At 43.9% G+C, this 13,684-nt stretch overlaps 1 protein-coding gene across 26 annotated transcripts in view; it reads left to right on the top strand.

Annotated features, from left to right (window-relative positions):
- Positions 1 to 13,684, top strand: part of KCNMA1 (potassium calcium-activated channel subfamily M alpha 1) — a 1,075,276-nt gene that overhangs the window by 562,141 nt on the left and 499,451 nt on the right. For all 26 annotated transcript variants that reach the window (XM_077259420.1, XM_077259433.1, XM_077259414.1 and 23 more), the window contains exons 4-5: positions 2,155 to 2,248; positions 4,816 to 4,927. In XM_077259420.1, the coding sequence (XP_077115535.1) occupies positions 2,155 to 2,248; positions 4,816 to 4,927 (206 nt within the window). The remainder of the gene's footprint in view (positions 1 to 2,154; positions 2,249 to 4,815; positions 4,928 to 13,684) is intronic.

The raw sequence follows: 13,684 nt of genomic DNA on the forward strand, positions 1-13,684 counted from the left end.
ATTGAGCGTCTGCTCAGTGAGCAGAAGACTGCTCTCTATATTGTCTATGGATCTCAGTGTTGCCAGCTGCACATTTAGATCCAGAATCTGGGCTTCCAAATGTTCAACGTGCTCACATCTCGCACAGCAGTATGCACCCTCGACTGGCAGATCAAGGACTGCATACATGTGGCAAGATGTGCACTGGATGGCATTAACAATAGTGGAGCACATTTCCTAATGGGGATTGCACCAGACAGAAATGTTAAATAAAAATAAATACAAAGTATTAAGATACAGACAGCAATTCAGCAATTCCTCCCTTGGAAACTCCCTGAATCCAAAGTCACTGAATCACAAGTCACACTTACCGCCATTCACACTTACACTCAGCTCGCTCACACTCGCTAATCTGAAGATTTAAAGATTTTTTTTTCTTTTTCCCCTCAGTAACAATCCACCTTGCTGTTCAATGCACTAACAAAAAAAGATTTCCAAAAAATCTTGGCTCCCAGGAACGTTTCTCTAAGGTCTTTCAGAAACCATTTAGGCTACAATCAAAAACCCCTGTAAGAAACATGATGTACATTCTGGCTACTAGTCTGTTGACCCGACTTAAACAGTCTCATAGACATTTATAAGGCTATGTCACATCTCATCCTGGACCTGCTCCAACAACATTTGCTTCTGTCACCAGACTCTATTAATTCTGTGGGCGATGCTGGTGTAGGAGGAGACATTGAAACTGGAAGCTCTGGGCCGCACATGCTTTGTCCAAATATGGAGCCTAGGGTGTCTCTGATCTGGCAGTATAGGCTTGTATGCTGTCCAGTTGGAGTAATCCTCTCCATGCTTTGGCTAGTTTGGAAAGCTCCAAACCCTACTAAAAGTCCCAGGTCACTGCTCGGAGTTGCCAGTTTTAGCTTTACTAGTTGTGGTTCACTTCATTGTCTTCTGTTATTCTAGTGATTATTTTTTCAGACCTCTGGTTGCTTTCTGACCATTGTTCTACCTGATGATTTTGCCTTTTTCCATACCTCCTGAAACAGTTTGACCATCCTTGCCAAAGGCTCAAGTTTCTAGTGTGACCCAAATAGAGAGGCTGGCGCCAAGTCTATCCAAGGTATCCCTTTGGCGCTAACGGCCTCTGACAGAGTATACAGGCTGAGTTTGTGTAAGGAGACATGAAGGCAGACATCACATCTTGATCTGTATAGGGAATGGGTCAGAAACTTAAATCATTGGTTATGAATGATAGCTCTCACAGAACTAGGACATGACTGTGTTTATGAAGGAGCTTCTCTGTGATTGTGCTTGAGTAATATTGACCATGTTTTTTCTTTAGAACCATAAAGTGGTAACAATATATGTTAATAATTCATAATGTAAAACTATGAAATATTGAATATATTTTATTAAACGATATCTTCATTTCTCACACATAAGTAGATTTTAATCATTATATAGAACCAAAGGACATATTGGCATCTCTGGCATGATTTTTTAAGATCTTTCTTTTAACAAAACATTTTGCTAACTCATTCCTTTGGTTATCATACTTTAAAATGTGAGACATTCCTTAAAGATGCTGTCTAATTTCTGACATTGATGGCATATTACAGCTGCCAGAGCCCGTCCACCCTCACAGGCTCAGCTCAGCTATTTCCAATAGGCTATTATAGTCAAAGGATGACCAAGTGATCCGAAGCCAGGTAGGGCTAACAGGATACAAAATCTGCTTTCCTAACATTGCTGCTGTGATTACAGGGGTCCCAGTGGTTGGGTCCGCATCAACCGGTGATTGGTTACATATTCTAGAGATATACCACCAGTGTTCATTATAAGACAAACCCTTTAAATTGTATTAAATTGTATAATTGTTTTATTACATTACATTGGTTCAATATTGTATTACCTAATGGATTAGTAAGGGTCTGATTGCTAGGACCCCACTATTCTCTTGATTGGGGCATTGTGATCTCTATTAAAATGGAGCAGCACTGTGTATGCCAACCACCATTCCATTCATTCCCTACACGACTGCTGATTGCTGCAACTGGCTTTTTTTTGGCTTTTTTTTTCAGCAGTTCCCTTTAATTATGTGTTTTTGAGTTGTGGAAAACATTTGATATATCAAAATAAATAACTTATTTATTATCTGACGTGTCTTTTCAGCCCTATTGAAACCTGCCAAAACTTCTACAAGGACTTCACTCTTCAGATAGATATGGCCTTCAATATCTTCTTCCTGCTATATTTTGGACTGAGGGTAAGTTCCATTTTTAACATGTTAAAACATTATAAAAGATGGAACAGGAGCTTTTGGTAGTACAGAAAATGAATGATAAAGAAGACAGGCGCTTAAAGGGATTTTCTGGCTTTAGCAATACACTGTTTTCATTGCATGGTGAAAAGTTCTGACATTATTTTACAGGACTTTGTGTAAAAAAACAAAAAAAAAAAAAACATTTTCTGCTTATTTCCAGAGGATAAATTTTGGTTCAGATGGATGCATAGATGAAAGAGCATTTGCACTATAGTTACCAGAGCTGTGTCTGGTATTGAGCCTTGTACATGTGTGATTGTCACATGACTGGGACCGATTTTCATCCTCTGGAAGTAATAACTACAAGATGAGATCTTGAAAATTGAAAAACTCAAAGTTCTCAATGACAATCATTCATATTTATTTGAGAAAGAAGAAGAGGAGGTTATGCAGTGGTTCTGGCTTTGCCAAACATTGACTACTCACAATGTGCTGAGCCCATGTAGCTCCTAGGAATTCTCCAGTAGAAGATGTCATCATAATATCTTTCCTATGTCTTACAGCCCTTTGTTTATTCCCCTGAGGATGAGAATTTAGTGTGCTATGAGGATGGTAACAGTTTTGGTTTACACTAATAAACTTGGAGTATACACTAGAATTGTCATTTACTCTTACTTAAAGGGAATCTGTCAGTAGGATCAACCCTCCTAAGCCGTCAATAAGGACATGTAGGTCATAGGAAGGTGACTAATATATCTTGATATCTGCGATCCGATGTCTTACTCCAGAGATATCCATGTTCTTCTATGACTGTAAATGAGCTGTTCAGGGCTACGGACCAGGCATAGATCTACACGAGACTCCGCCTCCTGTAGTATGACCTCAGTAGAATCCTCAAACTTGTTACTGATCCATGCTGAGAAAGTCAAGTTCTACAAAACTAGTGGCAAGATGTTTTAGAATTCATAGAGCCCTAATTTGGCCAACCTAAGATCTGCATTTTGGGCTAGTGGATAAAATCCTTGTTCATTTTGCCACTGATATTATGTAAGCTTTTCCTGTACTATGCTAGAAAGAAAATATCCTAAATAGCCCTTATGTGAAACTTGGATCCTTTTAACATTGGGTTTCTCTTAAATTCCATAAAAGGAGACTTGTCACTGATACATACCTCCATACAAATCTAAGCAGAATGCCTTGTAGAGGGTGCAGGCCCTATAAAAACGCATCTTTACTTCCAAATTTGCCACTTCCATTATCAGTGCTGTACAGTTTTTCCGAGTGCTAATTTGGGTGCTCATTATTAACCCTTGGAACAGTCACCATTCTTCCCGCTGTTATTTCCATGAGGTTGCCTCCCCCCTCTTGATTGATAGAGTTTGCAGAGAACACTCATTAATGCATACACCATAGGTGTCAAACTGCATTCCTCGAGGGCCGCCAACGGGTCATGTTTTCAGGATTTCCTTAGCATTCCACAAGGTGCTGGAATCATTCTGTGCAGGTAATTAAATTATCACCTGTGCAATACAAGGAAATCCTGAAAACATGACCTGTTGGCGGCCCTCGAGGAATGCAGTTTGACACCTCTGGCATACACTGTGCGAGGTCCTTAGCTGCACACAAGGTTCTCACTCCTCTCTGCTACACCTCTCGGTGTACCTGTGGCCAGAGAGCTCCACACCTCACACAGTGAATGCATGAATGAGCGTTCTTTGTAAAAAGGACCTGCCTGAAGCAACATAATGTCTTATACTCATAAGAGAGTACAGACCGCAGCCTTCAGCTCACTGGTTTTACCCATCATGAGGTGTTTCTTGTGTGGCACCTTGGTAATGAGACACCTTTTTATAGGCCATCAGTTGAACCAGCAGATATTCTTTTTCACCAAGTGGCAGGATTGCTTTCTTATTTCTGATAGATTTTCACTCTGGTCATGACTTTCCATGGCTTTTTGCACCTCTCTTTCTTCATGTGTACAATACTTCTTCCCTCTGTCGTTTCTCATTATTATTACACATAATGTCGGGACATCTGTGGTGATTTCTTAGCCTGTGTGGATTGGATGGGTTGTTACTGACATCTGGTGAGAATTTCATGTCAATAGCACCTTTAGCAATACATGTGCTTAGAATATTGGTGACATGTTCAATACTTATTTCACCCGCTGTATATGATGTAAATGTAGAAACACGATGATCCATGACTCTTTTTTCTAGATGGGCCCTTATCCTAAAGAAGCTTCTGACTTTCTTAGGGCATGTTTTATAGGAGTGCTTGATAATACAATAAAGACATAAATATTCGGCATGCGCTCATTATTTACATGTTATTATCATGCACTTTTTTGGTACTGAAACATGCATGCTGCCCATAAGAAAATGAACAACTCCTGTTTTTAGGATAAAGGCCCATCTAGAAATGATTGTGGCTTGTTGTGTTGAATCCATTGTGCTGACATGAGACGGCCAGTGAGGATACTCTCCACAACCGTTCTCAGAATCAGATCTGGCCTTGACCTTCTTACAATGTGCCCTTCATGTGACCTTTAAACCCCCTTGTGTTCACAGTTTATCGCTGCCAATGACAAGCTGTGGTTTTGGCTGGAAGTGAACTCCGTAGTAGACTTCTTCACAGTGCCTCCTGTGTTTGTGTCTGTGTATTTAAACAGGAGCTGGCTGGGTAAGTAGACACCAGTGATTGCTGTAGTAATGCCTATGTTACTTGCACACATATTGACTCTGCTTCTGCCCACATCACAGGCTTTGGAGATTTCAGGAAATCATTTGACTAAATACAGTGGCCAAGCAATGGCCATATGGCGCATAAATCAGCAGCCAAGACATTTGCCATAGCGTCTAGTCCATAATTACTGTGCTGAACAATGGCAGACTTAACGCATAAGTGTTTGGAGGGCACTTCTTGAAGGTTGGATGCTTGAGACCCCTGGAATGCCCACTTTCCCCTATAGTCCAGGCTTGGCACTCCATAACATACCTGACAACAGCAACGATTTAGAGTAGGGCTTAGCAAAACCTCGCTTTTCTTGGCATTCTTAGGTGATTTTTATGGGAATTGTGTGGTTCAAAGTTAGAGTGGGAATGAGTCCAAGACATACTGTATGTATTTCTAAGGAACTTTCGGAACAATTATTTTATGCTTAAAGTAGATAATTATTGTGAGCCTCAGCTACTGAAAAGTATGAGTACAACAAAAATACTAGCACAAATTTGTGTTTTCTGCTATGGTTCCATCAGAGTTTGGTTACACTATTGTTCAATTATATTTGTTAGTGAATAAGAAGGTTTAGTTCTTTATTGGCAAAAGTATAGTAGCACAAAGCTTCAATTAGAAAAATATCATAGAACTGATTATTTATAGGATTCTGTAATACCTTGTATGATTGTGAGTCCATTCTTCCAATGTGACCAGAAGCTTAGATGACCACTATTGCTTTGATGGATCCCATATGAAATCAATCAAATACAAAGCTGGGAAAAGTATTGGTCATATAAATATTTTGTTTAGTAAAAGTGAGATGTGTACAGAGCACACTGCAAAGGAATTGTGAACAATTAGATTACGGATTCACACATCTGTACTGATTTTAGACCAATGAGCAGCATAATCTGTATTTCTACCATCACCGAGGAATCATTTGTGAGGAAGTGCTGCCCTCCAGTGGTACAACTTGTTCTCTACAGATTGCTATGTCCAATGTGTTCATAGTGGATGTTTTGCTTTTCATTCTTTATGCTGACCTGCCTTTCCAGTTTGCATTTTGTGTTATTTCTTTGGGTTGGCATGCTTCTTAGTACAGTGCGTAGCAGAGAGGGATATAGGTATTTGAAACAAAAGCAGGATTTGTCCCTGCCAAAATGAAATTCTGTAAAACAAAATTAGGGTATGTGCAGACAATCAACAAATGCTGCTAGATGGATGCTGCATACTTGTGCAGCGTCCAACTCGCAGCGTCCAGATGTTACAGCGTAGTGGATGGAATTTCAAGAAATACCATGTCCACTATGCGTCCACTGATGCCCGCGGCTCACCCGCGGTGACTGGCATGCATTGCGTCTCTCCAGACCACAGCATGTCAATTTCTCCAACACAATGTATTGGACGCACTGAATCCACACGGTTCAGTGAACACATACGGATTCACCTGCGTTCAATAGCCAGCAGTGCTTTGGATGCAACAAACACGTGGTACCGCTCATTACAGTGATGAATATGCGGCTCCACCTCCCATATTCTTTTGTCCTCCGTCGCAATCCGTCGTTATGGGCAAAAAACGGATCCTGCTAATGTGCTCGCAGGATGCGTTTTTTGCCCATACACTTGTATTAGCGACGGATGGGCTCACATGTTTTGGCAGACGCGACGCACAAAAAAAGTTCAATTTAACTTTTTTTTGTGCGACTTGTCCCCCATTTTCCGCCCCCTCCTCCCCGGACTGCAGAATGGGCAGTGGATGCAGTTTTTCCACGTCTTGCAGTTATTTCACAACGTCCGTCGGTACGTCGGTCCGATGCATTGCGACGGGCCCGTACCGACGGAAGTGTGAAAGTAGCCTTAGGCCTCTTTCACACATCAGTTTTTTTGCCATCAGTCACAATCTGTCTTTTTTGATCCAGCAAATGTTGCTGCTGGATCCGTTTTTTTCTCATAGACTTATTTTAGCGACGGATTGTGACGGATGTAAAGTCTTTGTCCGTCGGCCGGAGACAAAGGACAAAGTAACTTTTTTTGTGTACGTCGAAAAGTCGGACGGCAACAGATCCTGCGCCGTCCGTCGTTGGCTATAATCTGTCGCTGTCCGTGAAAATATGGAATCCAGCAATGGATTCTGTTGTTTGAAACTGAGCATGCCTGGAAGAATTTCTATTCCTTTAATTTAACCCATTTTTCCATTCAGGGAATCTCTCTCTCTCCCCAGAATTCTGTTCCTTTAAATTCCAGCGGCAGCTGCTTTGACGGATCCATCAAAAAAACTTATTTTTTCAATCTGCACAGGATCCGTCTTTTCAACACTTTGACGGATTGTGACTGATTCTAAAAAACTGATGTGTGAAAGTGGCTTTAGGCTGCTTTCACACATCAGGTTTTTGCCGTCAGACTCAATCCGGCAAATTTTGAAAACACCGGATCCGACTTGTATTAGCGCCGGATGGCCTCACGTTTCGTCCGTCTTTTGCGGATCCGGCGAAAATTGTTTTTCCGGCGTCTGGAAAAAACGTACAAAGTTACGTTTTTTGTCTGCGGCGAAAAACCAGACAGCCTGGCTTTTGCTATAATGGAAGCCTATTGGAGCCGGAAGGCACCGGATCCGTCACTTGATAGATTCCGGCGCCGGATTCCGGTTTTTCTAACTGTGCATGCTCAGATACAATTGGCCAGCCCCCAATTAGGAAAGGTGTATATAAAGCCTGCTAATAGGGCTCATCCATTTACCAATCATCAAGCAATCAAGACAGATCTGCCGCCAGAGCTGAAACCTGCCGCCAGAGCTGAAACCTGCCACCAGAGCTGAAACCAGCCACAGCCTGCCAGCAGCCAGCCAGGCCAGCCTGCCACCAGCTACAGCCTACCAGGCCAGCCAGGTCAGCCAGTCGCCAGCCACAGCCTACCAGGACAGCCAGGACAGCCACAGCCTACCAGGCCAGCCAGCCGCCAGCCACAGCTTACCAGGCCAGCCAGCCACAGTCTACCAGGCCAGCAGCCAGCCACAGCCTGCCACAGCCTACCAGGTAAGCCAGGCCAGCAGCCATCTACAGCCTACCACAGCACATTAGGGCAGCCAGGCCAGCACCCAGCTACAGCCTACCAGGCCAGCAGCCAGCCACAGTCTACCAGGCCAGCAGCCAGCCACAGCCAGCTACAGCCTACCAGGCTAGCAGCCAGCCACAGCCTACAAGGCCAGCAGCCAGCCACAGCCCACTACAGCCTACCAGGCCAGCAGCAAGCCATAGACTGCCACAGCCTACCAGGCCATTCAGCCGAGCAGCCAGCCACAGTCTACCAGGCCAGCAGCCAACTGCAGCCTACTATGTCTTCTTCTGGGAGCCCTCCCTCCCTCGCATCATCAGCACTGTGAGGTAAATATATATCTTTTTGTTTTTTCTTAACAGGAAGCTGCAGCATCAGAGGTGCTTCCAGAAGGAGACGGACAGGATGGAGAAATACCCGGAGTGGGCTCGCGTTTAGTAAGTATCTTACATGCATCACAGAACCACATCATCACAGACATCACAGTACACAACACATAAAAACAGATCATTACAGACATCACAGAACACACAACACATAAGCCTACATCCAAGCACATAATTTTTCTCTTTTAGTCTTCCGATTCCGGGGCTCAATCAAGAGGTCCTCAAAGCGCCTCCCAGGGTCGTCGGCGTGATCGTCAGGGCGGTCGCCATCGAGTAAGTACCATTTTTAATTTGCCAACTTTATGTTGTTGTTTTGAGTCTAATGTCTTTGTTTTTTGTGTTTTTTAACTGGCTTCACAGCATGGTCCTGACTCGGACGGTGAGGAGGCCAGGCTACACATCAAACTCCTCATCGATGTAATCCGAGAGCGGGAGCCGCTGTGGAATATGGGGGACTGCCGCCACGCAGATCTTGGTGTGACCCATAGGCTCTGGGAGGAAGTTTGCCACGAAGTTGTGGACCTCTGGGAGGACCTTGATGTTCGGGCCCAAAATCAAGTGCGTAAGTATTCACAGTTCAGTTATTTTGCTGGATGTAATGTGTTGTATACTAACCAATTTGTGCTTTCACTTTGCAGGCAAAAGAGGTGTAAAGCAGTTGCGGTCAATCAGGGATCGATTCAAGAAGGAGTTCAACAAGGAGATGCAGGCCCCGAGTGGATTGGGAGGACGCAGGAGCAAGTATAAGTATGCTAGAACCCTGTCATTCCTCCGGTCGACGATGGTGAGCAGAAGGTAAATATTACCCACCCATTTAATAAAAAATGTTTACATATCTAACACTTTTTTGCAATATCAATATATTAACATTTTTTTTCTTTGTTCCACAGCACCATCTGCAGAACTCGGGAGCCTGTAGAGTTGAACCCTTCTGGAGCGATCCCTCAGGAGTCCGCCACCACGGTATACTTCGACAGACCCGATCCATCTACACTTTCCCAACCTTCCCTCACATCTGGTCCCTCGGTCCCATCCACCAGCGCTGGTGCATCGTGACCGACTTCGTTACATGAAGCTGCTGGTGAAGATATAGCTTTTCCTTTACCCCACCCCTCTGACACTGCTGCCACCTCTAGAACACCTGTGGGTGCTGGGCGGCAGCGCCAGAGGAGTCAGGAAAAAAGCTATACGCCCGAGTTCTTGCATCTGAATGCAGCCTTCCAGAACTGTTTCAAACTGTTGTCTGAGCAAATGACTGCAGGATTTAATTTGCTCAACAACAGTATTCTTGAAGTAAATTGCCAAATCACCTCTTTTTCCAGGCAGTACTCGAGCGCATAGACAAGCTATCTCCTGACCAGCAGGGGCCATTCTTGGGGGGAGGGGAGCTGTGTTGTATACTACATGTCTGTGCTATATACTACGTGGGCCGTGTTATATACTACGTGGGCTGTTATATGCTACGTGGGCTGTGCTATATACTACATGGCTGTTCTATAAACTACGTGGGCCATGTTATATACTATGTGGCTGTGCTATATACTATATGGGCTGTTATATGCTACGTGGGCTGTGCTATATACTACATGGCTGTTCTATATACTACGTGGGCTGTGTTATATAATATGTGGGTGTGCTATATACTATATGGGCTGTTATATGCCACGTGGGCTGTGCTATATACTACATGGCTGTGTTATATACTACATGGGCCATGTTATATACTATGTGGGCTGTTATATGCTATGTGGGCTGTGCTATATACTACATGGCTGTTCTATATACTACGTGGGCTGTGTTATATACTATGTGGCTGTGCTATATACTATATGGGCTGTTATATGCTACGTGGGCTGTGCTATATACTACATGGCTGTGCTATATACTACGTGGGCCATGTTATATACTACTTGGGCTGTTATATGCTATGTGGGCTGTGCTATATACTACATGGCTGTTCTATAAACTACGTGGGCTGTGTTATATACTATGTGGCTGTGCTGTATACTATATGGGCTGTTATATGCTACATGGGCTGTGCTATATACTACATGGCTGTGCTATATACTACGTGGGCCGTGTTATATACTACGTGGGCTGTTATATGGTATGTGGCTGTGCTATCTACTACGTGGGCTGTGTCATATACTACATGGCTGTGTTATATGCGATCATGAATCATGGTATGTGTTAAAGAGGAGGCCCACTGAGACTCTTTCGCCTGGGGCCCTCAAAAACCTGGAGCCGGCCCTGCTTTCACCACCTCGTCAACAATGACAGCCTTCAGGTTTATAGTGGTCAACAGAACTCGCCATATGGCTGTTAGAATCCCAAAAGGGCACTCCACCATTCTTCGTGCTCGTGTTAGGCGGTAATTAAAAATTCTTTTAGTTGCCGTCAATCCACTACTTGAGTATGGCTTAAGCAGGTGTTCCAAGAGTTGGAACGCTTCATCTCCAACATATACAAATGTCATTGGTGGCCCAGAGGTTTCAGGGAGCGGTCTTGGGAGTGGAAATTGGAAGGTGTTTCCATAGAGATGACGCCCCATTGCAGACACTTTAAAAACGTGGGAATGTGGTATAAATTCGCCATGTAAAGAGTCCCACAATGCACGGTAGGTGTGCTTCACTATTCCCGATATGGTGGAAATTCCAAGTCTAAGCTGAAAATGGAGTTGACGAAAGGGATTCACCAGTTGCAAGGAATCTGTGAAAAAAATAAGGCAAAAGTTAGTACAAAATACCAGCAATAACACTACAGTTATAAGTCAGCTTTAACAGTAGGAGATACAATAAAATAATTATTAAAAAATACCAGCAACAACATTACAGTTATAAGTGTGCTTTTACAGTAGGAGATACAATAAAAATTGCTTACCTAATAGTCACCATATTGCTTACCTAATAGACACCATCAGACGCTCCGCCGGTGAAACTGAGAAGCGGTAATATTTATCAGTTCTTGCGACAATCCGTTCCACCAACAAGTCAAAGTTCTCTGCTTTCATACGTACGTAGCTGAAAAACTTCTCAGGGTTTCCTCATAGCTCCATGTATAAAGTAGAATACACCCCACGTGTCATTCTCTGTGCTGTGATTGGGTGGATCCAAAATCGTCGTCGGCACAGACGCATGAGGCGCTATCTCTCTCACTCCTAAAATTATACTGAGGTTGTTTTCTAAAGTTCCTGTCTGCAAGTAATGCAGCTCACAGGGGCTTGCTAAGTAGGTAATGGGTCCCACTACCACTTTAAATAAAGCCTGCATCCTCTTATTGCTCATTACATTACACACATGGCACTAAACTAATGAGTGTCATGGCACTGTACTACAGATTGTTTATTAGAGAGACCAATGATCATGAGGTGGTGAGAATTTGGAGTGTTTGAAGGAAACCTGTCAGCTGGATTGTGCGCTGTAATCTACACACAGTGTCAGGCCGGCGCCTTTATACTGATTAAAATGATACCAGTGTTGATAAAATTTGTCTTGTGGTTGTTCTTTAATCTTTATTTGTAGTTTTCAGTTAGTGATACGCCCGTTCTCCAGGGCAGCCTGTCTTCATGTGGTGCTCTGATTAGGTATTCATCTGCATGGCTTATGACAGGTCATTGATCCCTCAGTGACCTGCCCCCAGTTTACATAATGAATATAATATACCTAATATACTCGTGTATAAGCCGAGATTTTCAGCACATTTTTTGTGCTGAAAACGCCCCCCTCGGCTTATACACTAGTCATTGTCCAGAAAGCCGGCGGGGAGGGGGAATGGCGAAGCAGTGGCAGGAGCCAGCTAACAGAAGACATCATACTCACCCTCCTGGCACCGTCGCTGTATATCCATCCCTGCATTTCCGTCCCGTCGGCCCTTCCTGTGCTGAGCCGTCACGTGGTACTGCTCATTAAGGTAATGAATATGCACGCGTCTACACTCCCATAGGTGTGGAGCGCATATTCATTACCTTAATGAGCGGTACCACGTTACCGCTCAGCACAGGAGACCTGCCGCGCTTGAACAATGGAGACGGCTCGAGGAGGGTGCATAGGACAGGGGGGGGGGTTGGGAAGTGAGCCATGCATACAATGGGACGGGAGGTGAGCCATGCGGGACTGGGGGAGCCATGCATACAACAGGGGGAGCCACACATACCAGGACAGGACAGGTGGGAGCCACATATAGCACGACAGAATGGGTGAGCCACACATACCAGGACAGGGGAGCCACACATATCAGGACAGGAAGGGAGGAGCCGCACATAGCAGGACAGGATGGGGGAGCCACACATACCAAGATGAGGAGCCACACATACCAGGGCAAAACAGGGGAGCCACACATAGCAGGACAGCGATGGGGCGAGCCATGCATAGCAGGACAGGGATGAGGGGACAATGCAAACCTGGCTTAAACTTGAGTCAATAAGCTTACCCAGTTTTCTGCGGCAAAATTAGGTGCCTTGGCTTATACTCGGGTCTGCTTATACTCGAGTATATACAGGTCCTTCTCAAAAAATTAGCATATAGTGTTAAATTTCATTATTTACCATAATGTAATGATTACAATTAAACTTTCATATATTATAGATTCATTATCCACCAACTGAAATTTGTCAGGTCTTTTATTGTTTTAATACTGATGATTTTGGCCTACAACTCCTGATAACCCAAAAAACCTGTCTCAATAAATTAGCATATTTCAACCGTCCAATCAAATAAAAGTGTTTTTTAATAACAAACAAAAAACCCATCAAATAATAATGTTCAGTTATGCACTCAATACTTGGTCGGGAATCCTTTGGCAGAAATGACTGCTTCAATGCGGCGTGGCATGGAGGCAATCAGCCTGTGACACTGCTGAGATGTTATGGAGGCCCAGGATGCTTCAATAGCGGCCTTAAGCTCATCCAGAGTGTTGGGTCTTGCGTCTCTCAACTTTCTCTTCACAATATCCCACAGATTCTCTATGGGGTTCAGGTCAGGAGAGTTGGCAGGCCAATTGAGCACAGTAATACCATGGTCAGTAAACCATTTACCAGTGGTTTTGGCACTGTGAGCAGGTGCCAGGTCGTGCTGAAAAATGAAATCTTCATCTCCATAAAGCATTTCAGCCGATGGAAGCATGAAGTGCTCCAAAATCTCCTGATAACTAGCTGCATTGACCCTGCCCTTGATGAAACACAGTGGACCAACACCAGCAGCTGACATGGCACCCCACACCATCACTGACTGTGGGTACTTGACACTGGACTTCAGGCATTTTGGCATTTCCTTCTCCCCAGTCTTCC

This window comes from Ranitomeya variabilis, chromosome 4, assembly GCF_051348905.1.
Source record: "Ranitomeya variabilis isolate aRanVar5 chromosome 4, aRanVar5.hap1, whole genome shotgun sequence".
Classification (NCBI taxonomy): Eukaryota; Metazoa; Chordata; class Amphibia; order Anura; family Dendrobatidae; genus Ranitomeya; species Ranitomeya variabilis.